Raw genomic sequence first — 26,213 nt, 5'->3', positions numbered from 1 at the left:
ACTGTATTCTCAAATTTCTTTAGAATGGTAGTACAGTAGTGCACTGATAAGAAACTGGTTAAAACATTAAAAGGGTCACTAAATTTTCAACTATACAATACGCTGCAGACTTTTCACAAGTACAGTATAGGGGATATGAAAAAAAAAAAAATTCTAATCCAAACTACAGTGGAACCTTGAAATGAGGATGCTCAATAATCATGATATCTTATGACTAAAGACGGTTCCACATAATTATAATAAGCATTCTTAAAATACTGATTAGATAATGTGGACATCTCATTACTCAGGAGAGAGAAAAAAAATAATCTCAAACCCAAACACCACAAAATTGTGAATAATTTTAGCACTGGACAGCTCTGAGTCGTAAAGTTACGAGATGTCTAGCAGCTTGGAAGTCTAAATAACAGTGCAGACCTATAGCCAAGGGGGTGATATATCACAGTGCAGAGACCCATAGCTGGGCAGGGGGTACATCAAACTCTAGACATGACAACAGCTCACTCTTATATGATGAACACTGAAAATGAGGGAGCAGGGGGACACTAATGTCTGTAGTTGGTGCTTAAAGTGCCAGAGTTAGCATTTCAAAACTCAAATCAGTTGAAATTATGTGTAATAATAAAGAGTTAAGGTTAATTGGGGTCAGATATGTAAAGTCAAGCCCTGGTTAGCTATAATTGTATGTACTGTATATAAGCATATATTTCTGAACATTTTCTTTCCTATTGTTAACAACTTTTATAAAAAAAATTTGGCCATATTCTCTAATGAGGACACCTCATTGAAGTGGACAAGTCCCACGAGTGTCCTGAATACTAAGGTTCTACTGTATGTACAGGTATTAATGTACTTAGCAATTACATCACCTTAAAAGAACCTCATAACTATAACACACAGTACTATTGTAAGCCATATTAAAGATATACTGGATCAATGTAAAGTTTATTAACTATTTATTTGTCCTTTTGATTCACTGGCAGGGTTCACTGTGTCATAAATTAATGCCAAGGCTTTGCTTTATTGGTTAAAGACATGATGAATTCTTATGCATTATAGTACTGTCAAGTTCTGGTGTATCATATTTAAATTATGTTGCACTGTCTGGGACTGTCATATTATTCATATACTGTACTGTACTATTTATCAATCAATGTTATTTCCTTGTCATATCTTTCTATATCACATGATATACTATTGTGTTACTACATTCTGCTGGTTAATTGTTAAATTTGTTGAAGTGATGTTTAGCTTTTTTATATTAGAACTCAAGTTCTGTTCATTTGTTTCTTCCATCTGCAAATTGTTAAAGTCTCGTGAATTGTTTGTCCCTTCTTTTGCAGTCAAACAAGTACTGAGTCACTGCTACATTCTTCAAAAAATATAAGACATTCTGGTATACAGTACATGCATTCTTTCATACTTATCTCATGGTCTAATATTTTCCTGAAGGCTTAGATCATCTCCAACATAAACACTTAATCTTACATCTCTTACATTCCAGAGTTAATTCTGAATACTATTCCCAGATAGCATCAATTGTAAGGGAAAATAATAATGATCTTTAAGCATATGAACAGAGTAACTACAACAATCAAATACCTACATTGGAGTCTGTGGATTCCTTATTCAAGATATTTTATGAAAATGTTTCTAAACTTCCTGATCTCTCAGCACTAATGTTGACGCAGCTGAGCAATCAAATAACCACTTCGCTACTATATACCAGACGCTCCCCTGGCTTGACAAAATCACTCTCCCTGCTTACCTACCAGCCGCCCTTCCCACTGACTTAGTAGAAAAAATTGAAGTAGCAAAACGCCTGGACAAACTAAAATTAAAACGCTCTACCACCCCCATTGACTTACCAATGAAACTCTTCAAGGAGTTCTCCTCGGAGCTTGCTAAGCCCCTATGCTCCACCATCAATGCTTCTCTCAGTCAAGCCAGATGCCCAGCTGACTGGAAGACCTCTTATGTATCACCAGTGCCCAAGTCAACCAGCCCACAATCCTTAAATCAGCTACGATCTATTGCAATCACCCCAATACCCAGCCTAATCTGTGAAAGTTTTGTGTTCGACTGGGCTTATGCTGATATTGCAGGAGTCGTAGACCCTCAGCAATTTGGCAATATGAAAACTTCCTCCACCACTCACTGTCTTGTCAGCTTTCTCGATTACACATACTGCCATCTCGAGAAACGAAAAACGTCTGTAGCTGTCGCCTTCATTGATTTCACTAAAGCATTCGACCTAGTTGACCACAATTTAATCATCAACAAAGCTATTGACCTCGAGCTTATAAATGTCTTATACCATGGCTTACAGACTTCCTCAGTGACAGACGCCAAGCTGTACGCTTCCGAGGGGCTGTCTCCACCTTTCAGTCACTCACCTGTGGCGTCCCCCAAGGCACCAAGATGGGACCACTCTGCTTCCTTATGCTTATCAATGATGCCCTAAGAGAAACCCCCGCTCGTTGGAAATACGTCGACGACTCCACCAATGGGTTTCAGCGTCAACAATTCTGCTCCCGACTATACCGCCTTTCAGGATTTATTGAACAGTCTCCAAAACTGGGCCACCAACAACCACGTCACCATCAACCATACCAAGACCATGGTTATGCACATCAACCTCTCCTCCGACATTGTCCCACCCCCTTCCATTACTTTAGGTCCAAACACACTCCAGGTTGTAGATTCCACGAAGCTCCTCGGCGTCACCATAGTCAACAAACTAAATTGGAAACCGCACGTCAGTGAAGTTGTCAAATCCTCCAGTTTCCGTCTCCACCTCCTCCGCCGACTCAAGTCCCTCGGAGTTCTTGCACCCGAGCTCCTCAGTGTTTACTCAACATTCATACTTCCCAAGCTCACCTATGCCTCCCCTACCTGGTCTTCCTCCCTAAATGCCACACAAAGTAAACACCAAGGAAAAGTGCAAAATAGGGCATGCAAGATTATTCTCTCCCCTTCCTACTCCACATATCAAGAAGTGCTCAACACACTGACCCTTTCGACTCTCACTGACCATCACCACGACCACATCTGCAAATTTGGTAAGAAGCTTCTGCACCATCCTCGACACCAGCTCCTACTACCACCTGAGATCCCTAGCCCGAGAATTGCTGTTTGACACCACAACCGCATCCAGCCTATACGTGCACGAACTGATCGCTATAAGAACAGCCCAGTCCCAACCATTGTAAAAATTATCAATAACTTGTAATAAACCAGTGTAATTACTCGCAGTAAATACTACTTCTTGCACTGTCACTATGTTGAAATGCTCTGTAGTTTGAGCTTTTCCCCATCTAGTTATTATATATCTTATTTGTACCACTTATGTTATTTGTATATTATTTGTAAATCGAAACCCATTCCCCAATTATGTAACTGTATATTTTCAGCCTTCTGGCTGCCAAGCTCTTTCAATAAACAGTTAATTATTATTATTATTATTATTATTATTATTATTATTATTATTATTATTATTATTATTATTATTAGGAAGGCCAAGCAACTGTGGGTCATCATTCATTGATTTCCATTTCTTGGCCTGATATTTGCCCAAAAATGGTCTGTGAAATAGATGAAGTCTGGGCTAAATTATTGAAAAACTTAACATTCATTCCCTCATATAGGAATGCTCACAAGTTTAGTTTTTTGAAGTTCCAATGCAATGACAAAAAGAGTTCCTTATATGAACTTTCCCAGTATTTGTCGGCTCCAAAATATGCTGACATAAGTTATGAATTAAATTTTAAACCAGTTGCTTCTGCATTGCTGCAGGAAGAGTTCAAATTTAGAAAGTTGCCAGCGGAGATTTGGTCTGCAATCATGATGTGTCAGTTATTGACTAAGTTGGTGCTGGACTATGAGGACAGTTCACAAGTAGACAGATGTTTTACTGCTGCTATACAAGGGAGTTCATATTCCCTGTACAACTCATTGATGGAAATGTTGTTGAAAGCCCTAAAACTAAAGGCCCAGCTAAGGAAGCAAGCCACTAATAATGCTTCAAGTGGTAGTGCTTATTTATTGCTATGCTCTTCACCTCTTTGTCCTGCTTTGTTTGATGAACAAACATTAGTTAAGCATAGATCAGCTGTTGAGCAAGCTATTCATATTACTGCTCCCAGGAGTTGTAAGACATTTCGGAAACTTTGAAGAGGAAGGTCTAACAGGGGAACAGGACCAGCTGCTAGGTTCAGTCATCATTGTAGAGGAAACATTAGAGGAGAAAACAATTCAAGACGTAGTAGGGGTGGCTGTTTGTTCAGAGGTGGAAGGAGATCTTATTCCACCACATCAGCGACCATTCCCTTAATAACTGTGCCAAAAGTGCTTACAAAACTGGCGAACATCCCCAAGGAGATCCTTGCGAAGCAGGGCACAAGAACTTTTGCTAATCTAGATGATTGAGTGATAGTGGGAAACTCTTTAGAAGACTGTGAAAGGGCGACCCAACGTACACTAGTACTATTTCCAAACCTAGGATTAAAGATAAACCAGGTCAAATCAAATCTCCTACCATGTCAGACATTGGATTGGTTAGGTCTCCTTTGGGACACCAATCAGCAGTCAGTCAGTCTACCAGAAGCGAAGGTAACAGATGTGATAAACCAAGTAGAGGCCTTTTGTGTAAAGCAAGAGGTTTCTTGGCATGATTGGGAAAAACTGCTGGGTCTGTTGAATTTTGCCACTATAGTAGTTCCTTTCGGCACATTAAGGAAGAAGCAACTAGCTCATCTGGGGTCGAAGTTGCTTCACAGAAACAGAAATATTGCTTCTTCTCTCCCAATTCAGATCAGACTCATCTGTCATGTTGGACAAATTTGGACAATCTAATCGGCTCACCTCCCTGGGTTCCCCCTCAAACAGACTTGGTCGTTTGTACAGACACACCCGAGATAGGACTGGGATACCATTCCTCAAAAGGAGAGTTCGTCAAGGGAAGTGGAGCAACTCCCTTTGGGACAAATACATAAACATAAAAGAATTATTAATAGTCCCTACCGTATATCTCAAACTATAAAATGAATTTGAACATTAAAAAATCTGCCCAAAGTTAGGGGTCATCTCTTAATCACCAAGTATAAAATTCTTACCTCTTAAATATTGCGTGTCAAGAGTGAGTGATGGAAACATGAGTAAGCCACTCACAAAGTCCTACCAGGGAAAAGTGACCTTGACTGTGACCGCCTGTAGCTATTTTTGCTTAGATCCTTGTGTTAGGAATTGGTCAGTAATGCATATCTGTATATTTACTGATCATGTCTTATCTCCTATAAATAATTAATTTTAAAAATTAATTTTTACAAAAGAATATTCAATGAATGACTGCGTTAATTCTTGAAACTACCGACAGTGGTATTTAGGATATAAATGATGAACAGAAGTCACTTCCTTGAGTCATAGATTCGGAGTTTGGTCATAATGATCACCTACCAGATTATAATGCTAGCCTCCCTTTTAGCGAAACAGTATATAAATTAAAGAAAATACTTGCAGTGTGTTTAATGTATTACAGTATATTATAAATAAATAAATAAACAAATAAATCGGCAAATCTATTTTAAGTAAATGGAAATATTTTACTCACACCAACATTAGTTCAATTAAATAACTGCCGCTTAAAACGAGTCACTAGTGTACACCAACCGGTATAATTTGATGCCAATACTTGGAGTGAATTGGCATTATTTTTAAATAACCAACAATAAATAAATGGAGAAAAAGATCAAAATTGAGAAACATTATATTGTATGTATGTTGTGTTGTCAAAGGAAGAGAAACAATTGAAACTCTGCAATTGTGTGTAAATGAACAGAAAGATAAATCAGCAACCTAAGACTTGGTCTGGTACTGTGATGCCATATGGAAGTAGGGTCTACCATTAGACAATACTGTACATTGTGCTTTCCAATATCTTCAGGCAGTAGAATCTCCCCATTTTGGTACAGCTGCCCTAAAACTTTTTAAATAATAATGCTGATACAACATGATAAATTGAATAAACAATGAAAATAAACAAACAAAAGTTATTTGCAAGACCTCTCTGAGAACAGAGGATGTGGGGAAGGAAGGAGGTTGAGATAAGACAGCTATTTATAGCCTGTCTTTATGTGGAAGTCGACCACACTAGAAATGATTAATTTTATTATGGTAGTGTTGTGAGGATGTGTGAGTGGTGTGGGGGTTGTGGTAGTGTTGTGAGGATGTGTGTGTGGTGTGGGGGGTTGTGGTGGTTGTTGTGAGGATGCTGTAAGAGTAGTGTGGGGCTTTGTGGTACAGTTGTGAGGATGTAGAGTGGTGTGGGAGGTTGTGTTGAGTGTGGGGATGTGCTGAGTGGTGTAGGGGGTTGTGGTAGTGTTATGAGGATGCTGTATGGTAGTGTGGGGGCTTTGTGGTTCAGTTGTGAGGATGTGTGGTGGTGTGGGGGGGGGGGTTGTGGTAGTGTGAGGTTGTAAGTGGTGTGGGGGTTGTGCAGTGGTAGTGTTAGGAGGATGCGGTATGGTAGTGTAGAGGGCTTTGTGGTTCAGTTTGTGAGGATGTGTGAGTGGTGTGGGGAAGTTTGTGCAGTGGTAGTGTTAGGAGGATCTTGGTATGAGTAGTGTGGGGACTTTGTGGTTCAGTTGTAGGATGTGTGAGTGGTGTGGGGGTTGTGCAGTGGTAGTGTTAGGAGGATGCGGTATGGAGTGTGGGGCTTTGTGGTTTCAGTTGTGAGGATGTGTGAGTGGTGTGGGGTTGTGCAGTGGTAGTGTTAGGAGGGATGCGGTATGGAGTAGTGTGGGGGCTTTGTGGTACAGTTGTGAGGATGTGTGAGTGGTGTGGGGGTTGTGGTAGTGTTGTGAGGATGTGTGAGTGTGGGGTTGTGTGGTGTTGGATGCTGTATGGGTAGTGTGGGGGCTGTGGTACAGTTGTGAGGATGTGTGAGTGGTGTGGGGGTTATTGAGCGTGAGGGATGCTGTATGTGGGTAGTGTGGGGGCTTTGTGGTACAGTTGTGAGGATGTGTGAGTGGTGTGGGGGTTGTGGTAGTGTTGTGAGGATGCTGTATGAGTAGTGTGGGGGCTTTGTGTGCAGTTGTGAGGATGTGTGAGTGGTGTGGGGGGTTGTGGGTGAGTGTAGCCACACACACCACCTCAACACCTACCTCTTTCACCATCACCATCAACACTACCAACGTCTGTGCTACCTAGTCACCTCTACATTATTAACACCTATACTGGAGTTGATTGGGATCATGTCACTGTGTACATCGATGTATTTCTGCCCGACACTGAATACGTCATCAACACCTCTAGGGTCAGGATAATATTAAGCCCTGGCTTTGGTGACTCCTCTCTCTTAAAGTGCATTGGGTGATTGTATTTGGCGTCATCTAATCCCCTAACTTCCATAATGGAATTTGTCAAGGGCTTCACTGTAATTACAATCTCCAGTTTTTTGGTTCGTTTATTCAACTGGTATTATATCTAAGAGTTATTTAACCAGGCGTGGACATTTCTTTTTGTAAGTCATATGTAGTATAAAAATACAATATTTCAGTATCTGAGAGTGTCATGTTGAGATAGAATTGGTGACATTAGTGGGGCAGCTAAATGCAATTTTTCAGAGAATCATGAAAATGGTGTTTGCAACTTAAATTTGGCATAGTAATTCTCTAATAGTTACTAGTCAAGTCTGCCTGATTGGCCATTTAAAAAATTCCAAGATGGCGACCATTTTTCAAAGGTGACGCCATATTGACCTTCAAAAGTTGATTTTCTTATAGAAATTGATGTAGTTGGTCAATCTGGGTGATCTTGGTGTGCGATGTATGTTTCAAAGCATGCTTAGATGATTTTTATAGTTTTAAGTCCATTGTAACATTTTTATCCACATAAAATAACACTTTTAGTAAAATATAACAAAAAGACTTACTAAAAAAAGTACGGTAAACAGTGGGAACTGATCCCACCCAAAGAGCCGAGTAACACTCCACCACCGATGCGTCTGCGTGTGAAGCAAGCACCTAGAATTAAAGAAAATGCTTGCAGTGTGTTTAATATGTTACAGTATATTATAAATAAACAAATAAATGGGTAAAATCCATTTTCAAGTAAATGGAAAAATTTTATAGAAACTTACCCGACATTAGTTCCAGTTACGGTAAATAGCAGGCAGCTTCAGTGGCGTCACTAGTCAATTTACACTACCAGCGAGTAACATTTGATGACATTACTTGAAGTGAATTGGCCTTATTTTAAAACCAAGGATGGTTGGTGAGGACTACTGAGTCAGTGGGTAAAGTGTCACATTTGGGGTACTAGTCTTATGTGGCGATAGAGCTCAAAAACTACTTTTTAAATGGAAATTTGGGGAGGCAAGTCTTATGCCTTGACATATATAGGCGAGATATACGTATTCTTTTTGTTGGCAAACCCAAATTTAAAAAACATGATGTTTCTGTTTGCCATGGACAGTGTTTTGTCTCAATCATCAAGGCTCAACCAGATCTTGGCCACTTCTCACACTCCAAAAAAAAAAAAAAAAAAAAAAATCAAAGTTTGTGTACCACAAACACTTCACCTTAAAAGCAACTCACATACCGGGAGTACAAAACAATTGGGCAGATGCGTTGTCCCGTCTCAGGCCAGTATCTAGTGAGTCTAGTGAGGAGGTTTGGGACTCCACAAATAGATCTCTTTGTCTCACAAAACAACAATCACAAGATACCAACTTATGCATTTCTGGAACGATCGAATCTTTAAGGAAATGCTCTACTAATAGATTGGAGCCGTTGGAATTCAATCTATCTGTTCCCACCTGTGAAAATGTCCAAAGTGGTTCACAAACTCAGATCCTTCCAAGGAAAGGTCCTCTTAATTGCACCATATTGGATCCTACAACCATGGTGTCTGGATCTGTTAGAATGGTGTCCACATCCACTACAATTGCAACAAGGATGTCTTGACCAGGTACTGCACCCTCAGTTCGAGATATTCTTGGCACTTCACGCTTGGAGTTTCTCTAAAGATGTTTAAATAGATTGTTGGGTAATTCCAATATAGTTAACCAAGTGATAGCAGGTCATAGACCCCAAACTTATATGCAATATGAAAAAAGCTTGGAAACTTTTTCAACAATTTATTGAGTTAACGCCTCCATCACATTGTCGGAAACAGTGGTGTCAGAATTTTTTTATTTTCTGTTCAGTTAAAGGCCTTCAAGGATCTACAATTGCATCTTATAAATCAGCCCTGGTTGACCCTCTGGCGTGGGGGTTTTAATATTACATTGAACCCAAGAATTTATCAAATACCCAGACCGTCCCTTTTCATTCAGAGACCCCCTCGGCCTAAGAGAAACGCACCTTGGTCTCTAGATAAAGTTACTAAATTTCTTATGAGGCCTAATTACAATATACTGTAAATCTGAACCGGGACAGATTGCTCCAGAAGGCAGCCTTTCTTCTACCAATAGCAACAGGTATGAGAATCAGTGAGCTGATTTCAATTTCCAATAATCCATCAATATTGATATTTTCTGAGGAGGATGTCACCCTTTTTCCTACGGAGATTCTAAGAAAAAATAAAAGGGAGGATTTTCAAGCTCAGCCTATCAGGATAAAACGGCTAATGGATGAGACAAGAGTTCCTCATATATTGTGCCCATTTAAGATTCTTCAAGAATGGTTAACCAGATTCCCTAATTGAGGCCCCTATGTATTCTCATCACAGGATGGTAAGAAATTGTCTCCAAGTCAAGTGACAAAATATTAATCTCAGTTAGTGAGTCAAGCAGACCCTGCAAAAAAAATTTGGCACATGACACCAAGAAATATGCAGGGTCTGTCGTCCTTCTGCGGCATATGAGCCTTAGTCAGATCAAAGAAGTGGGCTTTTGGAAATCGTCAAAACCTTTCAAAACAGCTACCTTCATCTATCTCTGAAAAATGCTTCACATGTGGTGGTGCTGGGGTCCCCTCCCCCACCTAGTTAATCTCCACAATCAGGACCTTCTTCTTCCTCATCAAAATAAAGTGAGTACAGTTTTACCCCGCTTAACGCGCTTTCACTTAACGCGTTTTCGCATATACGCGGTGCCTTGCCAAAGCTGAACTTTCACTTAACGCGGCATTTTTCATCATATACGCGGTGAGTGTCCGGCTCAAGAGCTATTTTTAGATTCGCACCACCCCCCACCCTGCCTGACTGCCTGTTTTAGCTCATAAAATTCATACAAATTACCCAGCCAGAATATAATTTACATTGCTGGAATTCTTATAATTTGGTGATCATTTTGAATATAAACAACATATATTTTGCATTAAACATACAATTTTTAGATAAAAATATTTCTCTAGGTAACTATGTTATCTTTTGTCCAAAATATATGACATTTATATTCAAAATATTCCTGGTCTTACAAGGAATCCAGCAATGTCAATTATATTATCCTAACTTTAGTTTGAGGTATTATTTATTAAAATTTAGTGGTTATCCCACACATCTCCTTGGGACGGTTGGTGGGGGGTGGGGGGTGGGGGGGAGGGAGGGACCGACCGACCGACCATCTGTTACCCCGTGAAGAATTATTTTTTTTTTATTAACTGAAGATATTTGTTTTAGCTCATAAAATTCATACAAATTACCCGGTCAGAATATAATTTACATTGCTGGAATTCTTATAATTTGGTGATCATTTTGAATATAAACAACATATATTTTGCATTAAACATACAATTTTTAGATAAAAATTGTTCTCTAGGTAACTATGTTATCTTTTGTCCAAAATATATGACATTTATATTCAAAATATTCCTGGTCTTACAAGGAATCCAGCAATGTCAATTATATTATCCTAACTTTAATCTGAGGTATTATTTAATACTAAATGTTATAAACTCTGGAAGGGAGGATTGGTGGGGGGTGGGGGGAGGGTTGGGACTGACCACGCGGTTGGAAGAGGGGGGGAAGGCAAGGTGGGGTACTTTGATTGACAGATAGTGTCGAAGAATATTTTTTTTTTTTTATTAACTGAAGATATTTGTTTTAGCTCATAAAATTCATACAAATTATCCGGCCAGAATATAATTTACATTGCTGGAATTCTTACAATTTGCTGATCATTTTGAATATAAACATCATAGATTTTGCATTAGACATACAAATTTTTGATGTAAAGTTTATTCTGAGTAAATATGTTATCTTTTGTGAAAAATATATGACATTTATATTCAAAATATTCCTGGTCTTACAAGGAATCCAGCAATGTCAATTATATTATCCTAACTTTAGTTTGAGGAATTATTTATTACTATACCTGGTTTTCCCCAAAAAATTTCTCAGAGGGAAGAGCCAGTGAGTGTAGTGTGAGAAGAGGGGGAGGGAGTTGAGTCCATTATTTGAATGGACATTAACTTGGCGACTGTATTTCTCTATTTCTCTTAAGTATTAATTGTGTGCATGTACCATCATAAAATTAAGATGTTATTTTTACTACAACATAGTTATTTGTCGTCAAAAAGTGGAGTTTGGGGGTCGGGCTGGGTTCTATTGGAATTAATCCCATATGTTCTGTTATTCACTTAACGCGGTTTTCACTTAACGCGGGACCCTCTGGGTTCAATTGACCGCGTTAAGTGGGGTACAACTGTATCCTAATTGGGATATGTAAATTAACATTTTACCTTCCGTTAAATGTTCATAATATTGGAAAATATTCCAAATAGTTTATAATTATAATCTGGACCTAAGCTAGTGGAGCCTTATGCGCAATATCACCTCCCTCTCTACCTCCTGCTCGGGTAATCAAAGCTAGACGTCGCATTCTGGATTGAACAAAAACCAGTTTTGTGATATACTGTAGTCCACAATGCGACGTCGACATCCCACCCATCTCCACTCCTCGAGATTTTACATTTGTTTACTGCTCGCTCTAGGGCAAGAAATGATGGTAGCACTGCGTGTGATGGAGGGTGCGGGAGGGGGTTTTGAGAATTGCAATTAAATGCCAGGTAGCGACATGTCTTTCTAATATTACGTATTTAAGTAATTATAGATGTTTTAATTGCCTGTATGTTGGCCTGGCGAGTTAATGCTAGGCTTTACATACCTAGGTATAAAGCTAGACGTCACATTCTGGACTACAGCTACTCCCCGACTTACGACCCCCTCAAGTTGTACCAAAAATTTTTCAAATTACGTATTTTCGAGTCCCAACGTCAGTGATTGCGCTGTGTACTGACAAAATTTTCGTTTGTAATTCACTTTAAAATGGCTGGCAGCTTAAAAGTGAGAGTTTTGTGGTGCTGAGAAGAAAAAGAGACACCCACTTTAGATTTTCTATGTATTATTTAAGCATTTTAGACTTACGACCTGGATTTGGGTCCCTAACCCCGTCGTAAGTTGGGGAGCAGCTGTATATCATAAAAACTGGTTTTTAGGAAAAAAATTAATTTATCTGAGGGTTGGCGACCACAGTCCTCCACTCTAAACATTCTCGGGCTGTTTTTACTAATCATTCAATGTAAAAATAATTAATAAATAAAAAAAGCAAAAGAATAACAATTACCTTTACTAAATAAACTGATAAAAACCATTCAGTCAACTGCATCTTGGAATGTCTTTAAAGCATAACTGTGGCAGCAAATACTGCGCCATTCCACATGATAAAACTTTTCACCAAGTCATTATGTCACAGATCACTGAATTCCAGCACTCTCTAGAAATCAAAGCCACTATACACAGACAAGAGGTAGAGCCTCCAAGTGCAGAGGCTGCCTAGAAAGAACAGGGATCTAATCTCCTCACTGGGCTCAAATAATTCTAAAAAAAAAAAAAAAAATCTTTAGCGATTAAATCATGACAATGTAAATACACTGTATCTTGAAGTTTTTGGCTATGAACCCAAACTAACACAGGAAAATAAAGCCATCTACTTCAGAAAGACTAAGACAACAGCAAAATCTGTCCAATAACTTCAGTCATAAGTGTCATTACTGGTATGTTGTGGGAATTACCAAGGAACAAATCAGAGAGCTATGATGTTCACATAATACTTTTAAGAACTAACAAAAGCAATCTCTGAGACCTCGCTAGCCTGAGTAGCTCTCCTCACAGAGCCTGTTCAGCAGCAAGATATCTATGATAAGTGGAATTATTTTCAGGTACACCATCTCCATTCATCTCCACTCCCACAAACTGATACTATATTAGTTTACACTCATACACTCAAACATATACACTCCATATACAATAAACTAATTGAAAAAGTAAGAAATATACTTTTCAAATATATATACAGTGGTCCCTCAGTTAACGAACACAATTCATTCCACAGAGTAGTTCGTTAACTGAAAATTTTTTAACCGAATCTATTATTTCAATGGGATATTGGGTAATTGGTTCCAACTCACAGAAAAAGTACATACAAAGAATTGTATACCGGTAATAGAATTAACAAAACATTAAATATAAACTAAATACTGTACAGTACTGTACGGTAGAGTATACTGTACAATAATAAATAAATAACAATAGAATACTGTATTTTAACTTACTTTGAGGTGTGTATGTCGTATTCCCGACAGTTTTGTTTACATATCAAACAGCTGACTGTAGAGGCAGTCGATGATGACATGCCATATTCTTTACAGAGTGCATTGGTTCTAATGCCTTCTTCATGTTTCATAATAATTTCTGCACTGTATATTATATCAATATGTTAACTAAATTTCAGAGTGATCAATAATTTTAATGTAAAAATGCAAAAATATTCAAGAGACCAACAAAATCGATGTTCACTCCACTAAACAAAGTTAAATTGAGAAGCGTTGTTGGGCGATTCAATCAGCTGATGGGCGCACAAAAGCTGTTACCTGTACTGTCTATATTATCAATATGTTAACTAAATCTCAGAATGACCAATAATCTTAATATAAAAAATGCAGAAATATTCAAGAGACCAACTTTCTTGATAATTACTTCACCTTTTTTTTTCTCATTTATTGGGCACCCCCCTTCCCTACATCCTTGTGTAAGGTGAAGTGTAGAAGCATTTACAGCGCCCAACAGGGAAGCATGGTAAGTTCATGCTTGCCTTATGTCTCGTGAGTTAAGGGGGTAGAAGCCTGAAGAGTTGAGGGCGTAGAAGCCTGAAGAGTCAATGGTTTATGTCTAAGCAAGTTATTGGAAGCTCCAACAACTTGTCCCTGAATACGAATTCGCAACTTTCGATTTACAGCAGGTACCTACTTTGCTGCTAGGTGAACAGGAACCAAGGGGACTAGGAAGAGTGTCCAAACAACTTCCGCCGGCCCGGGAATCGAACCCGTGACATCTTGCTTGCGAGGCAAGAACGGTACCGCTCTACCACCAGCACCCCTATTTACTTCACTGGAAACAAATGTAAACATAGAACCAATTACTGTATTGCCAGACTAGCTGATCAGCTGATGCGCACAGCAAAACGTGTTTGTCGTAAGACTTTCGTTAATTGAAGTTTTGTTTGTTAACCGAACTGAAAATCCTTATGGGAGCTAATTCGTTAACCGAAATTTCGTTAATCGAACCGTTCGTTAACTGAGGGACCACTGTATTGGCATACCATCCATACTTCCTCATAAACAAAACAAAAAACTAATGTGCCTTTTTGAAATACTGTCTACCACATCACTTTGATTAACAACAAATTATAATATTCACACTACAGGTACTGATTTATATTAAAACAAAATATATCAAACAAATCTTACCTGGATAACTTTCTTGGTAACTTCCTTGAATGCATAAAAAAAGAAAACAATGAAAATTATGCCATACTCTTGGGGAGGAGGTTTAGGTAAACAAGACACCTTCTATGTTGAACAACTGTGAACAGAGTCAGACAGAGCATTGTTAGTGGCACTGGAATGTGAAGATGTTGATTTTTACAATGATTAGTAAAAATCAATCCCTTTTCAACAAATTTATAAAACATGAAGCTTTGTAATTACATGCACTATACACTATGTTATATAGCTGCACCTGATCCTGATGATTGAGAGAATGTACAGCAAGCAAACAGGTTATTTTATGTTACAATTCAAACACTGGTAGAACTAAAATGGCTATTAGTAATCATACAACAAGCTTTCAAAAATAAAAAATAACCATCATGCAAAAGGGTGGTGAAAAATATTTTGTATATGAGTAGGACAAAAGAGAGAATCTTAAAAGATGTGGAGAATATCAAAGTCTGGAGACCTTTATATCATTAGACCAGATTCCTTAACCAATACCCTGTAACTCACAAATCCAAAGATTCAGACTATTGAACATGAAGCAGTAAGACATAGATGAATTATTCTGTAAATAAATGCTTCAGATTTACGAGTCTTGAATCTTGTGGTTCAGGAGGAAAGGCGACAGGAATTTTGTGGGTGACTGTGCATTACGTGGACGTCTGTTAATATTAACATAAACAACAGCTTTTACATAACTAAACTTTACAATCCATGGCCCTTTCTGAGAGTTCCATAAATTATCAGTTCATACATGATATAAATGTCCCTCTGAAGTACACATTTAAAAAAGCAATAATATTAGTACAGTACAGTACTGTAATACTGTATAAAAACAAAACGAAAATAATTTAAATGGTGAAAGTTTATATACTGTATTTCATGTCCACACTGAAAAAAAAAAATAAATAAACGAAGAAAACATTAAATGAAACAAGAATAAATACTTGAAAAACCTACATCATACAGCAAAACCATGAAATGTAATTCTATGTTACAATTATAAACCAACTTTTTCTATTTTGTGTACAGCATTCTATAGGAATAAAGCATAAGCCAAATGAATGAATGACACCATGCATTTCAAAAAGATCCAAACAATGTATACAGTAGTTCATTGTCTTCCATTATAAGGAAAAAGGACCCTGAGTCTCTCTTCATAAAAAAATTCTTATTCCTGCTAAATCTGCAAAAGCCTGTAAGAGGTTTGACTGGAGTGTGAGAAGAAGAACTCAGGCTATCCAGGGGCATTACTGACATAGAGTCATATCTTCAGCCATAATGGCAGCTAAGTAGTCTTTCATCCATAGATTTTTACTGTTAAGTGAATTCAATGACAGACTTTCTATTCTAGAAACATACACTATTTAAAAATTTACTTGATTTTTGAACCCACAAAAGCTGGCAACCTTTTGCATATGTATATATGTAGGAAGAGATGCTATTTTCATTATACTGTAAGTATAGCAAAATAATTAATGCTATCACAATCACAATCATAACTGTGCTTGTACTGTATTGAAATAATATGAAACTCTGCATGTTATTTCCTCAGTATGGTACCATGTTGAGAAAACCTAAATGTTAAGGATTCAAAAAGGGCGTTTCCTTCTATGAGGAACACTGTCAAAAAGAGTGATATAAGCAAAAGTGGGTCCCATAACTCTGACATCCCATTAGGGGCATCACAGATACAGAACACTGTAGATTAAACCTTTTTTTCAGTAAACAAAGTGGTATTCTAGCTGGACCAGCACTTAAAGTTTCATTACTCACCTAATCTAAAATAAATTTAGGTAACCATTCACAGCTGGATGGACTGGTGATGCCCTATTCATGAACCAGTGACACTTAGAACAGGAGGGGTCCTGTACCCACTCAGCTGCCACACCCTCAGACAAGAGGAATGCACCACAAATTACACATAATACGTAAAAACCTGACTTTGCCTAATTACATGACCCTAAATCCAGAAGTGGCCTTCCTACCCAGGGGCATGGTGTTTATGCAACATTATAGTCATGAGTGAATGGCAACTAGAGTTCAAATTCTGGTTTTAATAGCAATGACTTTTAACATAAGAATGTAAGAATGGAGGAAACTGCAGCGGGCCTATTGGCCCATACTGAACAGTTCCATTTACACCCAACCCCTATTGCTCATATATCCATCCAACCTATGTTTGAAGCTATCCAGCATATTCGAGTTTATGATGATATTTGGTAACTTGTTCCATTCGTCCACTACTCTATTTTCAAACCAATGTTTACCTATTTTGCGGCTAAATCTAAATTTGTCTAATTTAAAACCATTGTTACGAGTTCGCTCCTAGTTAGATAGTTTGAGTACCTTTGTAATGTCCCCTTTGTTTAGCCCTGACTTCCATTTATACACCTCTATCATTTCGCCCCTCACTCTATGTCTGTTGAGGGAGTGCAAATTAAGATGCTTTAACCTGTCTCTGTACTCAAGGTTCCTAATGCCCGGGATTAGTAGTAGTAGTAGTAGGTAATAGGCAGCTACCAACTAGGTAGGTAATACCGGCTGGGAAGATATTGGAAGCACAATGTGTTGTCTAATAGTAGACCCTGCTACCATATGGCATGACAAAAATTGTGACCAGTCCCAGGTTGCTGATCTAACTTTCTGCCTCATTTACACACAATTGCAGGGTCTCAATTGTTTCGCTTACTTGGACAACACAACAAACATAATGTATATCGTTTCTCACTCATGATTTATTTTTTCGTTTTTGTACTTATTTATGGTTATTATTATTATTATTTTATTTTTATTTTATTAATTTGCTATTAATTTTATTAATTGTTGGAATGATAATACTGTACTAATAAAAGTTATTATTATCATTATTCCCCCGGCCCTGATGTGGGTCAGTGACCTGTGCCCGGGTGGGCTAATACTCGTAAAAAAAAAAAATAATAATTAATCTTTTAATCTTTAGGGACTTTTCTCTACACCAGCCTTTACACTATAATGTTCCTTGATACTGTACCTGTGCTGTGCTATGGTACCTCATTTTAAGGTTTGGTAACAAAAATTCTAGTCATTGGAGTAATGGCCTTGACATGTGACCCCATAGGTTAAAAAATTGTAGGATTTTTTCTCTCCATAGATACAAAGTCATTAGTGCAGTGCCATGTTTATCAGCAAAGGCAATAATGACCATGACCTTTGACCCAGTGTTCATAAAATTAACAGGAACCTTCCTCTTCCTAGCTCACTAGAGCAGGAAAATTCAAGTTATTGGTTTAAAAACTAAATTGTAAACAGGCGGGTAAATGGTGCTATATCATTATACAGTCAACACATTCCGCATTTCCAGTTTACGCGGTACCCCTGCCTTTACCCCTGCCGAAACCAGAATGCTCACATTCCGTGGTGTGTGTACCCCTTTACTCGGGTGAAGTATAATTTTTTTATTTAGCTCATAAAATTCATACAAATTATCCGGTCAGAATATAATTTACATTGCTGGAATTCTTACAATTTGATGATCATTTTGAATATAAACATCATAGATTTTGCATTAGACATACAAATTTTAGATCTAATGTTTACTCTGAGTAAATATGTTATCTTTTGTGCAAAATATATGACATTTATATTCAAAATATTCCTGGTCTTACAAGGAATCCAGCAATGTCAAATATATTATCTTAACTTTAGTCTGAGGTATTATTTATTAGTAAAAAGGTAAATATTCTGGTTTTCCCACACATTTATCTGGTAGGGAGGGTTGGTGGGGGTGGGGGGGAGGCAGGGACCGACCGACCATCTGGCACGGTGTGAAGAATATTTTTTTTTATTAACTGAAGATATTTGTTTTAGCTCATAAAATTCATACAAATTACCCGGCCAGAATATAATTTACATTGCTGGAATTCTTACAATTTGATGATCATTTTGAATAAAAACATCATAGATTTTGCATTAGACATACAAATTTTAGATCTAATGTTTACTCTGAGTAAATATGTTATCTTTTGTGCAAAATATATGACATTTATATTCAAAATATTCCTGGTCTTACAAGGAATCCAGCAATGTCAATTATATTATCCTAACTTTAGTTTGAGGTATTAAAATAATCTAGTGGTTTTCCCCCCAAAATTTCTCAGAGAGGGAAGAGCCAGCGAGTGTAGTGTGAGAAGAGGGGGAGGGAGTTGAGTCCATTATTTGAATGGACATTAACTTGGCGACTGTATTTCTCTCTTAAGTATTAATTGTGTGCATGTACCATCATAAAATTAAGATGTTATTTTTACTAGAACATAGGTATTGTGTTGGAAAAAGTGGAGTTTGGGGGTCAGCTGGTCTCTATTTCATTTAATCCCATATGTTATGTTGTTCACTTTATGTGTTTCTCACTTTCCGCGGTACCCTGTGGGTTGAATTAACCGCGTAAAGTGAGGGTTCACTGTACATGTATAAAATGTACTTTTTTTTTTGCAAATTATGATAAACAATTTATTAAATTTCTATACTAATCAGGTTAACTGTTAATTATTTCACATTTTCTGTCAAAAACTTTCTTTTTACAAATGCCTGTACAACCTTCATAGGAATCTGTTAGAAAGTAAAATATACAAGGAATTTCTAAACATTTACCCCTTAAAGTACCTTTCAGGTTGTTCATTGTTCAATGAAGTAATTTTTCAATGACAATGCATTACTATGAGTCATGATCAGTATAGGTACACCAAATCTTTTCGATGCTTTGTTAATGACTTACTTTCCTAGAGGCATGGATGATCATGGTAGATTTGCTGGCATTGTTAGCAACTACAGTCTTCTTTTCTTCAATATCCCTTAACGCCACTGCTGCAACCCCATCACCACCATTAACGATAACATCTGTTCAGAGAGAGGAATTGGAGAGTTAAACATTGCACAAAGTCGTATATACAACATGAAAATTTATAACAGACAAATAATTTATATCCCAAAGCTAAGGAACATCTCATACAGTTAGTAAAACTAAATGATATAACTATGTATCATTTCTCTCTCTGGCTCTTAACAGTTCACAGGTATATACATTATACTGTATTCTCATAATCTCTCACCGCCTATAAAAATTAATCCAAAACTTTCCTCGGTAGAGATATCTGATCTACACATACTCTTCCTCTGCCAAGTTCTCATGTTTCTCAAATATATCATTACATACTTCACACAATCAATGACACTCATACCATAGACCATACAAACTATGTTATAAGGGCTAACTCCCCCATTCTGCTTTCAGCCACACTATTCCCTTCACAAATATACTATATGCATCCAATTAACTGGTTTATTTCAAGTTTGCCATGCAGTCATGCACACCCCCTACATCACTTTAACTGGTATTTAAGCTCCACTCCTGATTATTAAGTTTTCATGTACACTATAATTCTCCCTACTTCCTCTTCTGAAATGTTATTTTTCTGCAAATTAACTCTTGTTCTCTTCGATCACCTGGTCCAATTGTACTGTGGCTTATACAGTATATTGTATGTAAATTATTGTGTATGTCACTGTTAAATATATCAAAGTTTATCTCCCATAATTACTGTTAATAAAATATTTAAGAGTGAACTTCAACACAATTAAATGATCAAAATAAGAAGCAAAGGAAAACAGAAATAAATCTTAGTTGGAATGGAAGAGCTGTCATGAAGAGGAGGTGTCAGGGAATGGAACAATGAATGACAATGAATCAAAGAGTAGCAGAGAAGGAAAGTGAGTCAGTAGGTATATTAAGGAAGGTATGGCAAGAGAAAACAGTAAATGATGGCAAAGATGAGGATGTAGAGAGGAACAGTTGAGCTGACATTATTGTTATAGATGTAAACATAAAAACTGGATGCAAGAGGAAGTAATAAGAAGAATGTGCCTGGGAGCATTATACAGGGACAGGATGTAAACACTAAGGAATATACATACAAAAAGGAGATGAAAGAGCAAAGGGAGTGTCAGGTAGAGCTGACCTACTGAAAGATTGGGAAGTTTTAGTTTGGTGAAGAGTGTATATAATTCAGCTGTGGATGGTAAGAAGTGCAGACTGTGAAGAGAATGGAAGGAAGGGGTAAAGGAGTCATTGTATATGAGGGAATGGACATCCAAGAAACAGTGGAGTATATGAATGACCAGTGGGGATCTATATGCTCCTTACGGGTAATGCTTGGTTGGGACGGGAATACAGTATAGCAAAACACACAACGTTGCAGTAGTGGCTAATCTGTGTGGGAGAAGGCTCACGCCCGTATCATTAAACAACATCTTCCCTTGAAGAGGGTCGTTGTGTTTCAACCCGAGTTTTAAACTAAATGAGTCCTGATACAGTACTTAACGGGATGGTGTGGAGGTAAGATTAACTAACTCCAATAAAATTAATTTAAAATATTGGAGTTAGTTAATCTTACCTCCACACCATCCCGTTAAGTACTGTACTGCGGTGTCCCTCAGGACTCATTTAGTTTAAAACTCGGGTAGAAACACAACGACCCTCTTCAAAGGAAGATGTTGTTTAATGATACGGGCATAAGAGTGAAGACAACACATATCTGTCTCTTCAGTAAACAGATGCCCTATGATCCTTAACCCTCTCAGCCTGGCGTCGAACATAAAAGGCAAAAAACTTATGCTCAGCCTCGCTATATTTTCAAATAACTCAAAACTATTCAGTGAAACGGACTGAACTTTGGACGCCATTTGACAGACGTCGTTTTCTTTGTGTGGGCCTAATCACCTTCCCCGAGACAGTCTTGGTCATCGTGTGCATGGCAGCACAGCAAGAAGCCAGTGTCGCTCTGGCCATTTAATTATTCCACGAGTTTTTGTGTTATATTACTTTTCCTTATACAGTACCACAAAATTCTACATGCTTTGTTCATTATTTTGGTATATAGTACACATCAATGAACACCATAATACAAGGAAAATGTGAATGGAAATCGAGATGTTACTAAACATTATCCTACTTTTTTAAATTTATACTTGAAAAAAGTGGCTTAAATTTAAAGAATTTTAAATTTTTTATGGTTTCATAAAATTTTCAGACAATTTTACGCTAGAAGAGACCCCCATTACAACTAATAAAACAATTCCATAGCCGTGAAATGAGACCTAATTATTATTTTTTTTCAACGATTTTTCCTCAAATACCTCAGAAACTGAACATAAGTTTTCATGCACGTATATGTCTCAGGCTCTGAGGCCGAGAGGGTTAACAGGGCTGAGACCAAGAAAAATACCTTCATAATTTTAGCTTTTATAAATCACCTGAAGAAGAGCCCACAGAGTCATCCCACCAGCTTAACTCGCCTGAAATTTAAGCAACTCAAAACTATCTGATGGGGCTAATCTTTAGGTGATACATAAAAGCTAAAATTGCTAATGGTCTTGTTCATGGTCTCAATCTCAACTACATCATAGATCCCCAATCAAGAGTACTGTCATGATGCAGCTAGCACCAACCTATCCCCCAATCATCAAATAAACTTTATATTGAAATTCAAATACTGTATTATAATTTTCAACAGATAAATATGATTTCTGACTTTATTTTTGGAGGGTGCAACTTTCTCCTGTTAAATCAGACAACAAAACACTAGGTCTAAAGTGAATATGTGTAAGCTACAAGCATATGTCCAAGGATAATTAAGATTACATATTAGAAACATCTCACTAAATCATTAATAGCCCTTAAGTCCCAACAACTGCTTTAATGAATTACTGTAAATCCAAGTTACGCAGATTAAGAATACTTACCAGGTATCTTCTACTTATACATCAAATAAGGAGTTTATTCTAAATATGAATCTAAAAACCAGTATTTTCTAATATCTACATGTTGAAGTTGGGTGCTGGGTTTTCCTGTAAGCAACTACAGAACACCACACCAAGAAGTCCTCTTTCACTTACAAACATTGAGAAACTTGTGTCCTAATAGCAAGTACTCTACAGATTTACTGAAATTCTACTTAGTCTAACTCCGCAAGAAGCAAAACTGAACAGACCATTTTAAGAACTATAACCTCAGCCATCTCTTGTAAAAAGAAAGATGATGAGGTGGCAGAATTTAACTAATTTTCAGAAGCACATTCCATAAAGATATTTTGAACTAAATCATCTAATGTGATCAAAGAATAGCAAACAACTGTCCTGCTAAGAACTGAACTAAATCCCTCAACTACGAGATGCGCAATGACACCTGCACACCTGAACGAATATTGTTGGCCTTGCGGTACGACTCTCTGCGCCTATACGTTCCTGGACTTGAACTTCCAACTCCAACGACAACTGGTTCAGCACAGACTCATTAGCTGTAACTCATTTCAAATACACTTACAAGAACCTAACTATCCTTACTGTTTACAAATACAATGCTCCAGTCTCACATAAGAAGGTGAGATAAGAAAAGTTAGTTGATTATAAGATGTCAACACAAAGGTTATCACTAAAAATTATGCAAAAATTCAGCCAGTACATATTTTGAGAAAGCCTGAAATCATTTAATAAATGCCCAAAGCATGATTTGCAGATATACGGAAAGTGCACTGTATAGAAACAAGCTTTAGTATAGGAGTAAAATTTATGAAAAGGATTTAAATATTTCATTAGGTATTTTACTTAATTACTTCAATGCTACTAAAAACAAATCCATTCTTATTATATTTTAATATTCCAATTATTTTTTGAATTAAAAATATTGTAAAGTATAATATATTCTTATATTAATCACATAGTATAAGAGGAGCAAGTAAGACCCATTTCCACATCAAATTAATCTTGCAATATAAAAAGCCACAGCAAAAAATCTAGTTCTAGAGCTTCAAAGCAAGAGGTCATTATTAAAGTATAGTACTTAACAGTATGGTTATTTTAAGGAAAAGTTTAATCATCTAAAGAATCACACAATAGTTCTGAAATACAAGACACCTTTTGTTTCCTTAATGAAGTTAGTTCTTATTACGTATTATTAATGTCTAAATATCTGCCCAACTTCAAATTTGAGTTAATTATCCAAACAGAAGTCTTTAAAGATCTAAAATAAAATAAAAAGAGGCTAGAGTGGCACAAAAGTTGGAAGTAGAAAATGTGTGTGCACACACAAACACACACACACACACACACACACACACATCAATGGCTCTTACAAGATAGGATACTTTTTCCATCTAAATAAAGGTGCTTCAGGTGTTCTATTGTTTGACTTATGGCTAAAATATAACACATATTGCAATGTGTTTTGTCTAGTCTAGATGAACTTTAGCAGTCAAGTTTTTTATCGCCTCATTACTAATCTCTCCCCTAATATCTGGTAAAAAAAAAGTTCCAGATTGCTTAAGTTCAAGTGATGCTGAAAGGACAGAGCAGTAGCAACTGACTCTTTTTTTCCTTTCATCTTCCTAATCAGGTCCATTGCACACATCCTTAAAAATATCTAGTACATTGAAGAGATAATGAAGATTATCTGATCCTTCAATGATAACAAAGCAATACTAATGGATGGATTAGAAACTAAAATTCTTGGACAGTGTTAAGGATCAGAGAATAGACACAGTGTACTCATCATGAAGAGGAGTCTACTAGGATGTATAGTTTAAACTTGACTTAAGACAGACCATCAAGCAACAGCCTTAATCAAAGCTGTTTACTTGACTAAACTGGCAGAAATAAAATAAGCAAAACACCAATCACTCAAACCATTTCTAATCATTACGAAAGTAGAATGAAGAGTATGACAAACAACATATGAAAAACAAACAACATAAGTACCTTGTAATTCAGGAGCCTTTACATAAGTGGTTGTTGTGGTGGTTATGAGGTCACCTTTGGACGTCAGACTCTGACTTGTGGCACTGGAACGGAGTGTATGTTCAGGCAAGTCAGCCCGGTCCAAGAACAGAAACTGGAGGGTAACATGGGTGGGAGTTAGTAGTCAGACATGATACACATATAATGAGGGCAGTATACAGCATTAATTGGTAATAGTAAACACACACAAGAGAAGTTTTCCATAATACAGTAATTTTAGGATGGTAGTTAATGACACTTAATATAACAAAACCTCCTGCAGCATAAAAAGAGCAAAGAATTCAAGAAAAAGACACATCGTCAAATCTACAGAAATCATTGTAAAATTACAGACTCAATCTAACTTAAACTAAACACACTCCTCACAGATAAGTGTATGGATACTCGTACAACATGGACCATATACAGTAAACCCTAAAAAATCCGGACCCAGTAAATCCGGATTTCGGAAGATTCTGACAAAAATTTGGGGGGTTCTGGGCTCAGAAACCTCCTTAAGAAGCATTCCCAAAACAGGGTGAAGGAAGTTTTAGGCTTAAAGTGTTTTTTCTTATAAAATGTCACAGATTAAACTAACAGAATATAACTTGCATTGCTGGAATCCTTGCAAGACAGCAAATAATATGAATACCCTGTATAGACATCACATAGTTTACATAAGAGATAAAAATTTTAGTCCTTCAGTGTAGTACATTGAGTACTGTACAAGTTTTTCAACTAATATTTTTGGGAAGATATATGTAATTTTCTTCATTTATTTTTACTCATTTACATTCACACACTATCCTAAATATATACAGTATTCCCCCGCTTTACACGGTTTCACTTTCCGCGATTTCTCATTTACGCGGTACCTTGCCAGAACCGGACTTTCACTTTCCGCGGTGCATCTACTCATATACGCGGGTGAAGTATAATTTTTTATTGAGCTCATAAAATTCATACAAATTACCCGACCAGAATATAATTTACACTGCTGGAATTCTTACAATATTATGATCATTTTGAATATAAACATCATGGATTTTGCATTACATAAAAATTTTAGATCTAATGTAATAATTTGGTTTACACAAAGCAAATATTTTATCGTTTGTGCAGAATATATGAAGTTTACATTCAAAATATTCCCTGACCTGCAAGGAATCCAGAAATGTCAATTATATTATCCTAACTTTAGTCTGAGTTATTATTTGTTACTAAAAATGTAAAGATACTGTTTTCTCCCAAACATTTCTCTGGTAGGGAGGGAAGGTGGGGGGTAGGGTTGGGACCGACCGACCCAGCTGGCGTGAGTGTGAGGAGGGGGGGGAGGCAAGGTGGGGTACTTTGATTGACAGATAGTGTCATGAAGAATATTTTTTTTTTAACTGAAGATATTTGTTTTAGCTCATAAAATTCATACAAATTACTCGGCTGGAATTCTTACAATATGATGAACATTTTGAATATAAACATCATGGATTTTGCGTTAGACAGACAAATTTTAGATCTAATGTAATAATTTGGTTTACACAAAGCAAATATTTTATCTTTTGTGCAAAATATATGATGTTTATATTAAAAATATTCCCTGACCTGCAAGGAATCCAGAAATGTCAATTATATTTCCTA

At 37.0% G+C, this 26,213-nt stretch overlaps 1 protein-coding gene across 2 annotated transcripts in view; it reads right to left on the bottom strand.

Annotated features, from left to right (window-relative positions):
- Positions 1-26,213, bottom strand: part of LOC121868805 — a 213,782-nt gene that overhangs the window by 69,059 nt on the left and 118,510 nt on the right. For both annotated transcript variants that reach the window (XM_042369754.1, XM_042369756.1), the window contains exons 8-10: positions 24,561-24,693; positions 19,528-19,649; positions 14,748-14,771 (exon numbers count right to left, since the gene is read on the bottom strand). In XM_042369754.1, the coding sequence (XP_042225688.1) occupies positions 14,748-14,771; positions 19,528-19,649; positions 24,561-24,693 (279 nt within the window). The remainder of the gene's footprint in view (positions 1-14,747; positions 14,772-19,527; positions 19,650-24,560; positions 24,694-26,213) is intronic.

Source organism: Homarus americanus, unplaced genomic scaffold (genome assembly GCF_018991925.1).
Source record: "Homarus americanus isolate GMGI-L3 unplaced genomic scaffold, GMGI_Hamer_2.0 scaffold30535, whole genome shotgun sequence".
Taxonomy (NCBI): domain Eukaryota; kingdom Metazoa; phylum Arthropoda; class Malacostraca; order Decapoda; family Nephropidae; genus Homarus; species Homarus americanus.
The sequence above is the reverse complement of the archived record's forward strand: the minus strand, read 5'-3'. Positions and strand labels throughout refer to the sequence as shown.